Source organism: Gavialis gangeticus, unplaced genomic scaffold (assembly GCF_001723915.1).
Source record: "Gavialis gangeticus isolate Ggan-Ray unplaced genomic scaffold, GavGan_comp1, whole genome shotgun sequence".
In the NCBI taxonomy this organism is placed as follows: domain Eukaryota; kingdom Metazoa; phylum Chordata; order Crocodylia; family Gavialidae; genus Gavialis; species Gavialis gangeticus.
Genome location: NW_017728964.1, coordinates 8,803,549 through 8,821,747, shown reverse-complemented (window position 1 = coordinate 8,821,747; position 18,199 = coordinate 8,803,549). Strand labels below are relative to the sequence as shown.

Below are 18,199 nucleotides of genomic sequence, written 5' to 3'. Positions count from 1 at the left end.
CTGGGCTCGGCCCAGCGCCCTGACAGCACCCGCCCCGCGCCGGTGCCATTGGTGCGTCAGAGCCATCGCTCCCGCCCACCTCCTCCTCCTCCATTGGCGCGCTGTGACAGCTTCCGCGCCCCCCTACTTTCCCATTGGGCAACAACTGCGCCAGCCTTTCCCTATTGGTGCAGCTCCGTTCCCCTCTGCTGCCATTGGGGGATCGCGCTCGGCCGGGCCGCCACCCACTCTTGGCGTGCGGACTCCTCGCTCAGTTGCTAGGGGAGTCCTCCCGCGCTACTGGTTCGCTCGCCCGCCCGTCACCGCTGGCTTCCCGCCCCCTGGGGCAGCAGGGCGGGGTCCGAGTGCGGGGCGGAGTCGCCGGGGTTTAAACTGAGCCGGGAGGGGGGGAACACCCCGGACTGTGTGAAAAACAAAAACAAACCACAACAACTACGGCTGTCTGCGCTGCAGCCGAGCCACATCAGCCCTGCCAGTCGCTGTGGGCACTTCGCTACAAATATGAGCTGGGTGCTCAGCCGCCATCAAAAAAGCAAACAATGTCAGGGGTGATTAAGACGACACACAAAAAACTAGAACTCTGGGTTCCAAAATGATACCTTTTATTAGACCAACTGGGAAATTGCAAGCAACTTGTGCTTTTCTGCTTATTATTAAGGGATTGTTATTATTATACATCATCATATTATCATATCTTATTATTTTTGTTTTTATTATTATTATGGCTTATTATTAAGGGAATTCTGAACAGAAGGGAAAGTATCATCATGCCTCTATAAAGTTCTGGTGAGTCCACCCCTCAAGTAATTGCTCAGCTCTGGTCCCCGCACCGCCAAAAGGATAGAGGAGAACTAGAGAAGGGCGACAAGTAGGGTGGCCGTCTGTCATAGAGGATAGTCTGGCTGTCCTCTGTCCTTTATTGCTATGAAAGCTGATGCCTTTGTGTCCACTATTTTTCTCTTGAACAGAAAAATAGAGGACATAAAGGTGTCAGGTTTTGTATTAATAGAGGACACAGGACAGAGTAGCAGAAAACCGGACTGTCCTCTATGATGGCCACCCTAGCGACAAGGGTGATGAGCGGTGTGGAAGGACTTCCATGCGAGGAGAGACTAAAGGGGTGAGGCCTACTGAGTTTAGAAAAGAGGTGCTTGAGGGGGGACATAATAAGAGCTTACAAAATACTACACAGCGAAGAGGAAGTAAATAGGGATTTCTTTTGTACTCCCTCTCAATACAAGAACTAGGGGTCACAAAATGAAACTAGCAGGGAGTAAGTTTCCAACTAACAAAAGGAATTTTTTCACACCACCTGTCCCTCAGGTGTGGAACTCGCTGCCACCAGGTGCTGTGGAAGTTGACAGTTTAGCCAGATTCAAAAAAGGCTTGGACAAATTCTTGGAGCAAAGGGGCATCAGTAGCTACTGAGCACGGGAGTTAGGGGCACAGCCTCTGAATCAGAACATCCTAGACCTTAGATCTTGGAGGCTACAAATGGGACAGGAAGGGTGGGGAGGGGAACCCTGGTCAGCTCACCCATTTCACTCTCCCTTTCAGCATCTGTTCTCTGTCATCGTGTGTCACAGGACACAGGGCAAGATGGACCTATGGTCTGACCCAGTAAATGGTCATTTTTATGTTCTTAAGCAGGTGTGTGAATGGGTTGAAATAAAAAATTAAATTAACATCAGAGTTGGACGACGTTCAAACCTGCCTGCAGCCATGTTCCTCTGATGTGTGATTTCACAAGCTAAACAGGCTTAGGCAGGGCCAATACTCAGACAGCAGAGCTCCAAGCAAAATCTTGCGTTGCTCTGATTCAGCACTGAACCAGGACCACCCCAGTGAGCTGCAGCGCACTGTGCTGCCAGACATCTCCCCTTTTGCCTTTTCATTGCATGTATAAATTGTGCAGGTTCAAAAGCAAGCTGCACCTGCAAACTGCATGGCTTTCCCTAATTCAGATAAAAAAACTCTTGACCAGTCCAGAGTAGATTAGGCCTGACTTCTTATATTGTACCATCATAGTGATTTGTTACAGTGTTTCCTCTCACAAAAGTACCATTTCAGTAAATGAACTGTTTTTTTAAAAGAATCCTGTAATCTTTGATACAAACGTAGTTCTCAAATATGGAGGATCAATCAAGTACTGACATGCTGGAATAAAATACACTAAGAAAGAGACAGTAGAATTAGGGATGGTATAAAGGTAATAAGGTCTTCAGCAAATACAAAGGCATTGTGCCATGGAAAAAAGATAAGCAACCTCATAAAGGCCCTTTGAACTGAAAAACAAGTGAATATTGTCTTACTAGAAACATACACTTTTGGCAAGGCTGCTTACCCCTGTTGGCAGAAGCAGCAAATTCAGGACTTCTTCTAGGTCATGTGCAGCCAGATTTAAGCCCCAGGCTGACAAAAGATAGATTTCTGTCTTTTATCTGCATTATCAAACTTTTTATTCAAAACAAAAAAGATAACTTTCTTCCCTGATAGAACTTACTCATGTGGGCATAACCCGTCCCAGTCTGTTAGAATGGTATTTCAAAACTTCCCTGTAGCCCTTAAACCAGTGAACCTGTAGCCCTTAACCAGGGTGCCACAGTTGTCCTGTTGTGGTCTTTCTTAGCTCTTTGCCATAGAAAGAACTTTCACAAAATTAATGAAAGTGAAGAGCTGATATTTTCCAAGGAATGCCTTGCGTCTAAAGAGATTGAAAACTGCTGCCTCAAACAAACTGTTTTTTATCACTCATTTAATGTCTTTAGATCTGTACCTAGTCTATGTAAGACTGACAGCCATGCTGGCCAATCTGTCCAAGAGCACAGATTTCACATTTGACCCCATTCTGATAGCAGGGCTCTATTGGAGCTTGAAGATAAGGATTAGAAATTTAAACCTGATGCAGTAGAGAAGGTGGAGTCAATGGAGAGATTCAAGGGAAGTGATGATGCTGACAGATCAAAAAATAAATATTTTAGAAGCTCCATTTTGGGTGGAGGAAACCAGTTTAGGCACTGGGGAAAGAGTAGCTTTTTCCTTGTATATATAGTGACCTGTGTCCAGCATGTAGAGATTTCTGATCAGTCAGGGGGAGCAGGTTCAGAATTAAATATGCAGTCTCTTTTTTTTTCTACCTACAGCTTACATGAGCTTCACTGTGCACAAATGCATATTGTTTCATATGTTTGTTAGCAGGTGTCTACCTCTTGGTGCATAAAGATGTACAGATTTCTATATCTGTTTTGCAGAAATAATTGGAAGAATCATAGGTACTTTACCAGCTGTCCAATTAGTACCATGCAATTAGTATTTCTAGAAGTGAGTGGATTGTTATAAACAGGCAAGGTTCTTTGGGTAAATGCAGTATCTTTTATTAGACCAACTCAGATAGTTGGACAAATTTTTCTTAGCAAGCTTTTGAGCACCAACACCCTTCATCAGGCTGAGGAAGTGTCTACAGATAGTATGCACTCTTCCTCAATGGAGTGGTAAAGCAGCCAGAGGCCAATATGTATGCAAGAAAGCCAGTCAGTGAAAATGTAAATTGAGGTGTTCTGTAGGTGAGACAGGTGGGAGGCAGGGAGGGAAGGGGGAAGGAAAGTGGCTGTAGTCAAAGGTTTGTTATGATGCTTTCTTGATCTTTATTTTGCATCCAGCCCCAGTTACAAGAAGATAGCTAATGTCCAAACCTTAAGTGGTTTTTGTTCTCAAACATACCAAAAACTTGAGTATTTTCTATATACCAGAATTGTAGAAGTTCTTCTAAGATGGTGAATGACACTAAAACAGTGGTGCCCGACCTTCCGGCACCATGCACCAGATCAGTGGTGTGGGGTCAGTCCATGGGTGCGATCTTGCAAACTGGATATGGCTGCATGCTGGCTCAACCCTAGCCATGCATTGACCCAGTCCTGCTGTGTGCTAAGCCAACCTTAAATGCAGCTTGATCCTGTGCACCAGATCCAGCCATGTACTGTCTGACCCTACCCACAGCCTGATCCCTCCATGTGCCAGCCTGACCCCATGCATGGCCCAATCCCATGCACCTCCTATGCTGGAGGAAGTTAAATGCCAGAGGCTGCAAGTAAGAGAGGAACAATGGGAAAAAACCCTGGTCAGACTCAGTTCACTCTCCCTTTCAGCATCTGCTCTCTGCCATTGTTAGACAGGATGCAGGACAAGATGGACCTATTGTTTGACCCAGTAAATGGCACTTCTTATGTTCTTATGGGAATCTGGCAGCAAGGGAGCAGCAGTTAATGCTGCCACCATTCCCCACTGCCAATTTGTGGACCTGTGGAGCATTCTGCAGGCTGGATGACAGAAGTATAGCCAGATTTGGCCCGCAGTCTGGAGGCTGAACACCATTGCACAGAACTATTCCATAACAGTATTAGCACAGTGAAATCAAAAGAACATAAATAAATACATAAATGTATCTGTAAAGTGTCCTTTTATTTCTCTGATGTGTCAGAAAATTTCTGCACTCCAATTTCACATTTTATACTACGTGCTCATTCACAGAATAGTTATTCCTGTGCAGACCCTATTAATTACATTATGGACTTCTAGGATTGTTGCAAATTTGTTTTTCTGTAATAAATTCTAGCCACAGTGATTTTGGTACTGTAATGATATGCTCTTTGGTTTAATGTAGGAGTTAACACATGAAAGTTTGTCATACAGTAGTATGTTTCCGGAACTGCTCCATAAATAGAAATATATCTAGAGAGGTATGTGCTGTTTTTTTTCAGCTGCTTCATCTGTCATCTTGCATTTTGTATTTTATTTTGAGATAGACTAAAATATTGCTGCTTTGGTAGCTGTCATTCTTTTGGCAATGGAGGCAGCATTCTGCACTGGTTAAAACATTATACGAGACATCAGGATTCTAGTGTTGTAATCTCAGTTCTAACCCTGACTTGCTTTGTGGCCTCAGGCAAGTTGTTCACATTCTTTGTGCCTGAGCTTTCCCATCCTTAGCAACTACAAAACAGCCTACCCTACCTACTGGAAAGGAACACTGTCAAGTTTATACTACATGGTTGTGGGGTGCTTTGAGATCTTCATATGGAAAGTGTGATGGAAGTGCTTATTAGTAAATTAGGACAAATAATACTATACTATTTTTTATGTAAAGATTCTCTGTACTATTTAGAGCAGTAAGGCCATTTGCAGTGATTGGTATTCCCTTCATACCTTGCATTTTTACCTTTAATTCTTTGATATTTATTATCACAAATACTTTTCTCCTGAAAACCTGGAGGAAAGTGAGCTAAACTCTTGAAGTGCTAAAGCTGGTAGTTATTTTTTTTCCTTTACTGGATTGTTAATATAGGTTGGATTTTCATTAGCTTGATTTGAAAGATTGTTAGATATATGACATTTTATAAAATAACCACTTTTGTAATAAATATAAATATGGAACATGCTGGGTGAGCTCTGGATATGGGGTCTATTTTTGTTATTTAAATAATTGGCTTTCAATTGCTTGGAAATTGTTGCAATAAAAATGACTTTTCACATTAATCTGTAAGCTATGGAATTCTGGAATGTTTCCCTGTGACATTTACGTGTAATCATGTTTGGAACAAGTGTTTGTGCCAAGCCCAGGTTTATTTTGCAGGGCAGTTCATAGTTACACTTTATACAGGAACTTGAATACACCCACAAGTCCTTAACCCATTACCTTTTCAAGCTGAAACAAAAGAAATGCATCTGCTAATTCTCTTTGAAGCAACATAATATCCTGATGAACAACAGATCTAAATTATTTTTTAAAGACAAGGCAGTAAGGAAATTCCCCTTTATATATTTTTCTCCATGTAGATTCAACTAGACATAGGATAACAAACAAATCAGTTGTAAAAAATAACCTGTAGTTGAACATCAAAGAATGACTCACAAACATTTGTCTCCAAAGTATTAGCTTTGCAATAAGCCTTGTGGTTTGTTTCTATTGGTTTTGTTTTTGTCATAAATAACTCAGACTGCCTTTTCAGATACCATTCACAGTTTCAGAACATTAGTGTTCCTATTAAAAATGACCCCACATAAAAATATCTCACTTTTATCTCTTGCTTAAATGTGATGGCTTGGAAAGAAAAGAATCTATAGAAAGCAATAAAGTGACATAAATTGCAGGACCCAGCTCCAAAACCAGCCAGAGTGGGGAGAGCCAGGATGCAAAAACATTAAAAGGTGGCTCATGTCCAGACCAGATCCTGCATGGACTACAGCTTAGGCAGAACAGGTAGCCAGGTCCTCTCTGGCTTTGGGCCCATCTTCATCTAAATTCTGCCTTAAATGGCAACCTGGGAGACTTGTTCTTCAGCAAGGGGGCTGGAATGCCATGAAGCCCCTGACCCTGGAAACACTTAAGCATGTGCTTAGTTTTATTATCATGAGCAAGCCCACTGATTTCAATGGGATTTGTTCTCAGAATGCTTGCAGGATTAGAGCAGAATTTTACCCTTATCCTAGTTCTTGTTGTGTCATTTAATGAATTGCTTGTTCCATCTCCTCTTATCTGCTTATACAACTGGTCAGAGGCATTTTTAAACCTGGGTTCTTCCTTCCTGTGGTGCAAATTGCATTTAAAAGGAGAAAAGAAAAACAAATATTACCAACAAATCTCTGTGTCTCCATTACAAATCATTTATTTCTGTAATGGAAATTCCTAACTCCTTCCTGCACCACCCTCTTTCAACCTATCTGTTGATGCTCAGGGGAAAAGCAAGAGCCCAGAGCACATTTGTCTTATGTTCACACAAATAGAAGCTCGCAGCCTGAAAAGCCATACTGCATATTTTCCATTTATATCTATAAACCCAGCCAATAAAAGGCTGCACATACTAATTACCTTTTCTTTTCTTGTACATACTGTCAAGCAGTAAACAGAAATTAGCAGCTGCAGTACTTTTTTATTCAGGATGTGTATATTAACTGATGACTCACCAAATAATTTGCAGCCCTGGGTGCCAGTTGTCTTTTCCTCTAGAGAAAGAAATGCTATTTTAAACAAAGTTAACTACTGTGGATGTTACAGGAATGCCAAAATGTATCAGGATGATACAACAGTTGATGAACTTCATCAGCGTAGAAGGGAGGGGGCAGTCTCAAGAGCATATAGCAAACATATTCTTAAATGGTGTAAGCTGGAGTAAGCGATGTATAGTGGAAGGGAGAAAGGATTACATAAAGCATCAACCCACTGTTTCCCCTGCAGCATGACATCGTGGCTCATTCACTATCTCCTTTCAGCAGGAAGGACTGATATTGTTGGAGGAATGTCAACATTCGGCGAAGCCTTGTTTATAATCTTTGGAAGAAGATTGGAGCTGTAGGCCCCCATTTCTTTAGTTTATGCTTGCCATGTAACTAATGAGACTACCCCTGAAACTTGGTCAATAGGCAAACACTTTTTATGTTACATTGTCAGTGAGGAATACAGCAATCCAATTCATTCCCCAAAATGCAGGGCTAATTGTTCTTCATTACCATAAGATACAGTACTAAAACACTCTCTACTACTGCTTGCCATATTCAGTGATTGTACTATGGAGGAACATGCTGTGACGCCATATTTAAGACTGAATGAAAAGTTTAATTCTGAGCTCTATTTTCTAGCGTCCTTTGAATTTGGATTGGAGTAACCAATCTGTTTGTAACTTGATTAACTTAAGAACCAGAAATGGGAAAGTGGAAAGTACTGCTCAATAAGAAATTACTTGCATGACACTTCTCCTGAGTCTCCTAATTCTTCAGCCTCTATGTTCCTAGAGCTCCTTGTGTTATACAGAAAAATAACACCTTGCCCACTTGCCACTCCACCTGTCTCAGCTCACTCTTACTCAGGTGTCTTTTATCCATATAGCTTGGAACCACAGAAAGGGAAGAATCAGTCTCTAGGCAAGCCAGTTTTTGTACCCTGGTATGTGCCCCCTCTCTGTTTGCTACTATTTATTATTTCTGTAGAGGAATGTAAAAGTCTTGGCAACAAAATTGAGATCAAGGGACTAAAACTGAGAAAATAAAGAATGCAGTGAGAGGGGAAGACTTGTAGAAATGACACTCCTCTGCTCCTACTGCTGTCCGCCCTTCACAGAGAAGTTCCAAGGGTGTGAAAAGCCCTGCCATTTCCCAGGCTCCTTGTACAAAGTCCACAGGGCTAAGTCTTCTGTATTATCTCATCCCCTCCCCAGAAGTCAAATTAGGCTTTTTAACCCCAACTTTCACAAAACATATATTTTAGTTCCAGCACAACTAATTGGTCTTGATATTTTCACTACAGTTAAGTTAATTCTGTGACTATCTCTAGTTTGTGCTTTGTAGGAGGTCAGACTAGGTAATCATAAAGTTCCCCACTTAAATTCTAGTAATGCTATCCAATATCACGCAGTAAACTTACAGAGGCTTGCAAACCTAAGGAGCAATTTGGAATGGTTAAAAAGCCCCTCAAGTCTTCTGTTTTTTGGAGCAGGGGAGAAGCAGGAAGCCCTGTGTGGAAATAACCACTATTCCTTTCCAACCACCAAATGCTGTTCTTGTCCAAGATCCTCACAGAGGACCCCAGCTGTGAAAAAACTATGCCACGCACTGAGTCCAGTAAACAGATGGTGGACATGGACATTGTCTAAAAACATTTTAAGATGGCATAAATGCAGAGCAGTTAGATGTTGATGCCCTTTATTGTGCCATCTGACAGAAAAATCAGTGGTGCAACAAAAGGTAATAATAGATTCTGCTGCTTTATTTCAGGAAACACCTATCTGCTCTGAGGTGCACGTGCAGTTGCCGCCACATAAAGCTCATGCCAGAACTGTGGAGCCTGGCGCAGCTGTTCGCAGCCTGCCTGCTGCTTGCTGCAGCTGCCCAGAGCCCAGGCTGGCTACAAATAGCTGTGCCAGGCTCCACACCAGCTCTGTGTCAGCAGCAGGGGAGAGACAGGGGTTACGCTGCCTCAGGCTCCTCCCCCACTGTCCCGCTTTGAGGCACACATGCACCTGCTGGTACAGAGCTGATGCCTGAGCTCTGGAGCCTGGCACAGCTGTTTGCAGCTTCCTGGCTGCAGCCGGCCCCAGCTCTGGGTAGCTACTGCCAGCTGAGAGCTGGGGCTGCTCCCAGCAGGCAGCTGGGACACTGCAAGCCCTGCTGGCAGCAGCCCGGGCTCCAGCAGCTACCCAGAGCCGGGGTAGCTGCTGACAGCCACAGAGCCTGGGCTGGGGAGCAGGGGCAAGGGGCACAAGCAGGGCATCCTGCCATGTACCCCCTGCCCTCATTTTGTTTTTCTGGCTTGCTGGCCTTCCAAGGTAGGCATTGTGGTGTTTTTTGGCACTCCAGCCAAAAAAGATCTTGCATACCCCTGCTCTAGAGGAAAAAACAATCAGGACTTGCAGTGGAGATGATATCTTTTATTATACCAACAAGATTTTTGCAAAAAATTATTGTTAGTTGCGTGCTTTTCGGCACAAACAGCCTTCATCAAGCATTGGAGAAAAAATTGTAAAAGTTCTCCTGGGTAGAAATGATAGTTCATAAGATTTCACAGAGGAGTCAATAGATGGAAAACTCCTCTGGACAGTCAGTTCATAGCTGGTATGGAGTCTGCCAGGAGTTTTCCATCTATTGACTCCTCTGTGAAATTCTATGAAATATGAACTTTCACTTCTACCCAGGAAAACTCTTACAATCTTTTCTCCAATGCCTGATGAAAGGTGTTTGTGCCCAAAAGCTTGCAACTGAAGACTTCTTTGCCAAAATCTTGGTCTAATAAAAGACCTCTACCAGAAATCCTGATTTGTTACCCTGTGTAGCATGCCCCCTGCTCAACCAGTCCTGCAAAGTGGGCTGTGGGGGAAGTGGGCAGGGATGCCCAGTATTGCCCATTGCCCCAGACCTGCATTGGGCTGGGGAACATCCAGTGTCCCCCATGGCCCCAGGCCCAGGGAGCTGGGCAGAGGGGACGTGCTGTTCCCCCCACCAGCCAGCCCCATGGTGTGGGCTGAGGGTAGAAGCACTTTGTCCCACAGGTGGGCTTGGGGCAGCAGCGAGATACAGCCTGACTTGTGTCCCCTGCCATCGAGGGTGGGACAAAGGGCAACATGCCTTTCACCTGGCGAAGCAAATCAGCTGCGCCACAACACACGGCTCCTCTTGGGGACATCTCTTTCAACTACCCAGAGACTCCCAACATTTTGAAACACTGAGGAAATTCCTGGAGCAAAAACACTCTTAAAATTGGGAAATGCAAAACTCTAGAGCTCTTGGTTCAGAAAGAGATGGATGATCCCTTTTATTAAACCAACTAAGAAACTGAAAAAAAAAAATAAACCGTCTTTTTCTGCAAGGTATCATCTCTGAACCAAGAGATCTGGAGTTTTGTTTTTCTTTTTGTCTCAGACCAACACTAAATACATCCCTTAAAGTTGGCTGCACGTAGCACTAACGAAAAAGTGCAGGGACCCCGAATCTCATGCCTCGTGAGGCGGAAATCCCGTCCGAGGAGGAGTGGCAGCACTCCTCGTGGATCCCGAGGTGCTCCCGACAAGGAGGAAACCTGCGTGGGGCGAAAGCAACCAGAAACGCGCGTTTCCCGCCCCTTTCCGTCGCCACGCCAATGAGCGCTCCTCTCCTTCCTGGCCACGCCCACCCCTCATGGGCGCAGTGGCGCCCCCTGCAGCTCAGGCTGGAGCTGCCCGCCTCCCCAGTGTTTCCTCCGCAGTTGGAGAGTGGGTGAGGGTATTGGTTTCGATTGTTGCCAGGACGCATGTGCGGCGCTCGGAGCATGCGCAGTCTCGCCTCCCGATCTGGCGGCGGCGGCATGGAGGCGGCGCTGCAGCGGGAGCTGGGCACAGTGTGGCTGCGGCCCACGGGCCACTCGGGCGGCGGCTGCATCAGCCAGGGGCAGAGCTACGACACCGACCGCGGCCGCGTCTTCGTGAAGAGCAACTCGAAGGCGGAGGTGCGGGGGCTGGACTCGGCCTCCAGGCTCTGCCGCGCGATGCTCGCCCCGGGCCAGGCGATGCGGGTGGCGCGGGAAGCGGCCGGGCCGTGCGGTGCGGTGCGCTGGAGGGGCAGGAACCGCCCTCTGGGGTGCGGGGGCATTAGTGGGTCAGTGGGGCGAGCAGGTGGCCCGTCGGTATGGGCCAGCGCTTGCAGACTGCAGCCGGTGCCGTCCTGACATCCACTGGGCCAGCAGGTGAGGGGCGCTGTCAGGTACTGTCACCCCGCTGCAGGGGTCTGGAGCAGGCTAGGAAAGATAAAGCCGTGCCTTCCTTCTTCCAGGCAAATGTCAGTCACCAGCTGCCTGCACTTAAGTGAAACGTCCTCAGAGTTTTCTGTGGTTGTGTTGACTTTCTGTGCCATCATCTTCAGCCCTGGGCACGAACCACTGTGGGAGGCTTGGCACTGCTAAGTGGGACGTCTGGGTAATGCTGCGACCCTTTGGGCAGTGGGGAAAGGCAGAGGAAGATATTTGAAGAGTATGTTTGCTTTGGGCCCTGGCTGAGGAAAGAGAGATGTGGATGCACACACGGATGCAGCTTGTGCATTCGCCAGTAATACCGCTACTGAAAGAAGTGAAAGGTGTCCAGCTATGCGTTTCAGACCTGTCTCCTTATTCATGGTTGGTGATATGAGCAGCAGGGTAACAATGTCATTCCAGTGAACAAAACTCTGGCTTGCATCTACTGATGCATCTCGAGCAAGACTCAGGAAGTCACCCTCCTGCTGTACTCAGCATTGGTGCTGCCGCAGCTGGAGTACTGCATCCAGTTCTGGGCTCCACAATTTAGGAAGGACATGGAGAAGCTTGAGAGTGCAGAGGAGAGCCATGCCCATGATCAGAAGGCAAGAGAATAGGTCTTACGAAGAGAGGCTGAGAGCTATGGGACTCTTCAGCCTGGAAAAGTGCAGGCTCAGGGGTGACTTGGTGGCAGCCTATAAGTACATCAGGGGTGTGCATCAGGATGTGGGGGAACACCTGTTCACCAGAGCACCCCAGGGGATGATAAGTTCCAGCAGTCACAAATTCCTCCAACACCATTTTAAGCTGGACATAAGGAAAAACTTTACTGTCTGAGCCCCCAAGGCCTGGAACAGACTCCCCCACAGGTGGTGCAGGCACCTACTCTGGACACTTTCAGGAAACATTTGAACATTTATCTTGTTGGGATCCTTTGACCCCAACTGACTTCCTGCCCCTTGGGCACAGGGGCTGGACCCAATGATCTTCGGAGGTCCCTTCCAGCTCTAACGTCTATGAAATCCATGAAACCTAAGTGTGTTGAGATCCCCCAGCAAAGGTACTGAAAGAGCTGTTTGCTTTGCAGTCAATGTAGTAGCTTTATACAGAACAATCTAGGACCTCCCTGTCCCCCCCCCCAGTTATATATACACACACACACACACAAACACACACACACATACACACACACATATATGTACAGTTGGCAGGTAATTCTTCTAGCATGCTTGGCTGGGAGAAAGATGTATTGAGTAAATACCAAGGACCTGGATAAATTTCTTATTCAGTAGTCATTGTTTTGTAATTTTACCATGCATCTATAGACACAGAGTGCTGACGAAAGCAGCCTTCATTAATTGCATTAAAAATGCTGTGCTGTGTGCACAGCAACTGAATACATCAGCAGTTCCATTATAAGCCTGTTTTCAGCTATTGTCTACAGCAATATTTTAGGAGCTATGTTTTGGAAAGAGAAATCATTTTATTTCTAAAGCAAAATTTCAGACTCATTAATAGTCTAGAAATTCTCATTCTTGCTCTCTTTCATTCAGGGAGTTTGTAATCAACATGACCTGTGGCTTATTTGATGATTCTTATTCCTGTATTTCTATCCAACGTAATCTTTTGATATTTTATTCATTGGTTTTGTTAGTGATTTTAGCAAATACTGTTGGTTATGGGCTGCCTTCTGCACACTTTACTCTTTAAATACCATTTACTCACACAACTAGTCCATTGGAATCAATGGAGCAGCTCAGATGAATAAGTTCTAAACATAAATGATGATTGCAGAGCTGGCCCCTGCATTCTCATTTAAAAGAACATCCCAGGTTACAGGTTCGGCACAATGTAATTATTTGTATTTTCTGCAGAAACATAAATTCAAGGCACAGCAACAGCTAATTTAGTATTTCTAGGTGGAACTGTGTGCGCAAAGCCACATAGATTATCAGTACCCAGCACACTCTTTCATTTTTTCCTGACATACATTGCAACTAATTTTACACTTATTCCTATATATCAGGGTGCCACATTCACCTGGGGTTTTATTCTGGATCCAGACTGTGGGATTCCTTGCAGGTCAAATCCAACCTGGGGCATGAGGACTGCAGCAGTGGCCACCACAGCGGTGACAAACTCATGGGATCCAGTGGGAGCAAGGGTAGTGCAGGTTGCAGCGGTGGGGAAGCCAAGCTCACCACCAATGGCCATGCCCACTGGGGCTAAAGGCCCCAATATTTGGTGCTTCCAGTAGCTCGATAGACTGGAGAGACAGGCTCTGTGGGCTGAATGTGGCAGACAAGCCACATGGTTGACATCCCTGCTGTATATCACGTTAATTTGGAATTTTTGATTAGTAAGCATGTGTATAAAATGAATGGAAAGAAACCAGGCTTTGATTCAGTTGTTGAGTTATTTATATGACAATGCGGAATGCTGGAAGATGTGCTGTTTCATTAGGGGTAGGCGTATAGGAAAGAAACCAATTCTGTTGTTCTTAAAACTGTAGGTTGACTATACTATAAGCAACCCAACTGTGGACCCTCCTTTGTCTTGTATATGCTCACACCAAAAAAAGGTTCAGATATGGTTTGCCCAGAGGAACATCTTCATTTTGTTGCTAACGGTGTTCCTGGGGACTAATCCTTTTCTTTTGTGTTTAACAGGCTAGAAGAATGTTTGAGGGAGAAATGGCAAGTTTAGAAGCTCTCCTGAAAACCCAGACAATAAAGGTCCCCAAACCCATCAAAGTTATAGACTTGCCAGGGGGCACCACACTGTTTGTGATGGAGCACTTGGAAATGAAGGGTTTAAACAGGTAAATTTTGACAGTGTCATGTTGTCAGGCATTCAGATTTGTGTGATCTTCATGTTGTTTGTTTTTGAGGAGAAATACATTTTGATGCTTCCCTTCTTGTCTCCGACCCATTAAAAACTAAAACTGAATACAGCATTCTGTGGTGTGTCACAGCACTTAACCCAGCAATTCATTCCTCAGCTAAGAAAAATTAAGGTATTTACAGCAAGGATCTTGAGAGTTGGTGGTGAGAGTGACTCAGATGAGACGATTTAGTACAGGGTTTGGCAGTGTTTTGCAGTGGGAGGCCACTTTAATAAGGCTTTGCTCCAAGCACAGGCCAATTTCAACCCAGCTTGCGCTGGAGCCAGAACATCAGTCACCACTCCCACTGCAGTGCCACCACTACCTGTTCTCCCCATCACCGTGGTGCCTGAAGTCTACCACCACCAGGTTGGATCTAGCCTGCAGACTACAAGTTGCCAACCCCTAATCTCCTGGGTTGCATCTTTGAGGACTTATAGCATTCCTATTTAAATATTTGTTACAATTCAATAGGGGTATGCATGAAACTTCCCAAAACAGGCAAGAAGGCATTCATGTTGTGAATATTGGTAGCTTAACATCTATGGTCCTTGCTTTATGTCCCTCCCCCGCACCGAAGACCCAGGGTAAAACCACTGTGTTGGAGCCTGATCCTTGCTTCCATCAGGGAATTCAATTTACTTTCTTCCCACACCAAGCTTGGGGCCTCTAGCCAGCTCAGGGAGCCCATCAAGCAGGCAGCCACAGAATTGTTATGTAGCCTCTGCCTGCATTACCAGTCTGCTCTGAGCAGTGCTAGAACCAGGATGCATGTCCCCTTATCTTGCCCACCTGCTGATCCCTGTATTCTTGGAGAGATGTCAGCACAGGAAAAGTATGCAAGTGACACTTAACACATTGATCTTGAGAGAGAGTTAGGCTCCATAATAGCAGAAACATCTGGAAGAAGTTAACATAAGGATGGACTGAAGCAAGTGTAGAAGGTGCTAGAGAATTGGTATCATCCTTTAGAGAGTGAGAACAGTCTTGCTTCAGTATTCCAGGTTCCCTGATGTTGAGAGAGCCAGGTGAATCCTACTCATTTATTCCTCTATAGAGCATAATCAAATGTATAAAAGCTGTATTGTGCATGTCCTTCCTACAGTTTATGGTGATGAAGTTGTGGTTTCTCTTCATTTTCATTTCAGTTCACGGTAATACTGGCAGAAATAGCCCCATAAGTGCGGTTGTCAGTATCTTATGCTTTTACTCCCTGCCCCACCCCCAAAAATGTTTAAAAAGATGTCTCTGTTCCCAGAGAAGGAAGTTTTCCACATGCTGGGCAAACACAGAGAATTACTCATGTATATCAGGCTGTGAATTCACTGCTTACTGTGTCTTTCAGTGATAATAAAAGAACTTATTTTGGCTTTTTAGACATTCAGGAAAGCTTGGACAACAGTTGGCTGACCTACATCTTCACAACCAGAAAATTGGAGAGAGGCTGAAGAAAGAGGGGAACACAGTTGGTACAGTAAACAGCTGTCGATGAATTTAGTGACATTAATCTAGTTAATAATCTGCAAAACAGGCAGTTGCTAAAATGACTTTGTTATTTTAGGGAACATCTGTTTTGCTCCAGTAACACTCATGAAAACAGATTTAGAACAAATTGCTTTTTGTGTTATAATTAAAAGTGGCTTGGCGCTATATTTAAATAGTTATCTCTCTAACAGACAAAATATTTCTTTGATTTGGAATCCCTGCTTTTCATCCCACTGCACCATTGTGCACAACTGCCTTGTTTCAGAGGAGGTATAACACTAGCTTAAATAATTAAGTTTGACACTTGCATATTTTTGTCATATTTTTAATTCAATGGAAATCATAGTAAAAAGAGTACTGAGGTGCAAAATGTCTGTTTCCAATAATGGAAATTACTATATTTTCATCTGATTTAAGGCCCACCTGTATTGCAGATACTAAATCTTTATAATTAGTGTTTTTCTCTGTGATTTTATGTTTGAAAGGTAAGAGTCAAGGGCAAACAGATGTCCAATTTGTGGATCAGTTTGGCTTTAATACGGTCACCTGTTGTGGTTATCTCCCCCAGGTAGGTTTTGTTTAGTCTCTGAATTTATTTAATCCATTGATACCTGCTGCCACCGTACATTCTTGGGGGATCTGTGTGTGTCACTTAAAGACTCTGCACCTCATTTTCTTAATGCTAAAAAAGGAAATGCTGGGATAGTGTAAGATGTTGTTTTGTTTAGAAGCTCTTTTATTTCAGTGAAGGTATACCAGGAATTAATTTGGCCCCAAATGTTGGGACATTTATCTAGTCTTGGAAGTTATCAACTGAGACTGTATTCCCAAAACTTTTTTTTTTTAATTTGGTATTCTCTCTTGTGTTATGGAACCTGTGCTTGATCTTATCCTCCAGGTGAATGACTGGCAGAATGATTGGGTGACTTTTTTTGCCACTCAGCGAATCCAGCCCCAAATGGATATGATTGAAAAGAATTCAGGAGACAGGGAAGCAAGGGAACTTTGGGCACAACTTCAGGTAAGATTACTTCATGTGATTTAATGTACTGATGGGTAGATGGGGGCTGTTTTTTTCTATTCCTTTTCTTTTATTAAAATATATTAGTTCCTTCCTTCTATTGGGACGTTCCACAGTTTGTTAGAAAAGGATGCTAACTTCCAATGATTAAAGGACCCCCCACACTGAGTTACAGTGACTTCATGCAATATCAACCGGTTTTAACTTTCTGAAATGAATGGATGCAGGGTAGCACTATGCATTGCCACTAGGGAAGTGCTGGGTTAAGTTCACACCTGTATCTCCCTGGACTTGGAAGCGTTATGCTTATTATTGGAAGTTGTATATGGCAGGGGCGGGCAAAATATGGACTGTGGGCTGGATCCAGCCCACCAGGCACTTTGAACTGGCCTACAGCACCCCACCAGTGAATTGTACCCCACCCAGCACTTCTGCCCACAAGGGCGGGAGTGAGGTGCCTACACCCGCCCCCAACATATTCTGTTATGTCTCGCTTCCACCCTTATGGGCGGAAGGGCTGGGCCTGCTAGCATGGGGAGGGCTGCTGCTGCAGGCTTTCCTGGCATCCCGGTCCTTCCTGGCAGTAGGTAGAGGAGCTGGGGGTGTGGCTGCAGCTGTGTGGGAGCACAGAGCGTAGAGCTGGGGCTGGCAGCAGCGTGGAGCCCTCGCCCAGTGGGGCGTCAGCGGCATGGAGCTCAGCTAGGCAAGGTGTGGGTGTGAGGGGGGGAGAGGTATGGGGACCCACACACACACACACCTCTCCCTATGACACACAGCCCTGGCAGGCAGCAGGGGGAAGCAGCAGCAGCAGGGGGAGAGTAGGGTGGGGAACTCTGCTCAGTGCTGTTGTCTGGCTCTGGCTAGTGCTGCAAGGAGCACAACCCCTGCTGGGCTGTTTGTTTCCCTGGCACTTCCCACACTCATGGGGCACAGGAGGGAAGCCTCAGGCAGTGGAGTGGGCTGGGATGGGGAAAGTGGCACCTGGGGCTTCCCTCCTGTGCCCCATGACTGCAGGCAGTACCAGGGAAACAAACGGCTTGGCAGTGGCTACACTCTTTGCTGTGATGTGCAGCACTGGCCAGAACCAGGCACCAGTGCCCCAACTCACTGCTGTGCCATGAAGGAAGTGTGTGTGTGTGTGTGGGGGGGGGAGGATGTCCCCACATCCTTGCCACCCTCCCTCACACCCTACAAACCACACACACACCCCACCCCCTGCAAGTGTTGCCTGCATTGACTGCAGGAGAGGACCGTGTTCCAGAGGCCAGTATGTTTCAGAGCTACACACCACACACCCTGTGCCCCCACAGCCATGCCCCCTCTCAAGCTCCCCCCATACCCCACCATACACATCCCCCATACTCTCCCACCACCCCCCACACAGTATAAAAGACTAAGAATTTATTTTTGAGTTATTATGCAGTCACCTCAATATACAGTACATAAACACAAATCATGCAAAAATATTTTTTGTAATAAAATTAGAATATGTTATAGTAGGCGTTTGACTTTTAGTGTATGATTTGGCTTTTTTCTGGTTCTAAGACCCCCCCCCCCCCAA

General features: G+C 45.2%; 1 protein-coding gene across 3 annotated transcripts in view; it reads left to right on the top strand.

Moving 5' to 3' along the window:
* Positions 1 to 10,789: 10,789 nt before the first annotated feature.
* The window catches only part of LOC109287452 (ketosamine-3-kinase-like), a 9,257-nt gene continuing 1,847 nt past the window's right edge, over positions 10,790 to 18,199 (top strand). The window contains exons 1-5 of one of the 3 annotated variants that reach the window (XM_019502567.1): positions 10,790 to 10,966; positions 13,918 to 14,069; positions 15,510 to 15,601; positions 16,103 to 16,185; positions 16,516 to 16,638. In XM_019502567.1, the coding sequence (XP_019358112.1) occupies positions 10,790 to 10,966; positions 13,918 to 14,069; positions 15,510 to 15,601; positions 16,103 to 16,185; positions 16,516 to 16,638 (627 nt within the window). Of the gene's footprint in view, positions 10,967 to 11,152; positions 11,204 to 13,917; positions 14,070 to 15,509; positions 15,617 to 16,102; positions 16,186 to 16,515; positions 16,639 to 18,199 lie in introns of those variants that run through there. The other 2 variants (XM_019502560.1, XM_019502575.1) reach the window with 2 other exon arrangements.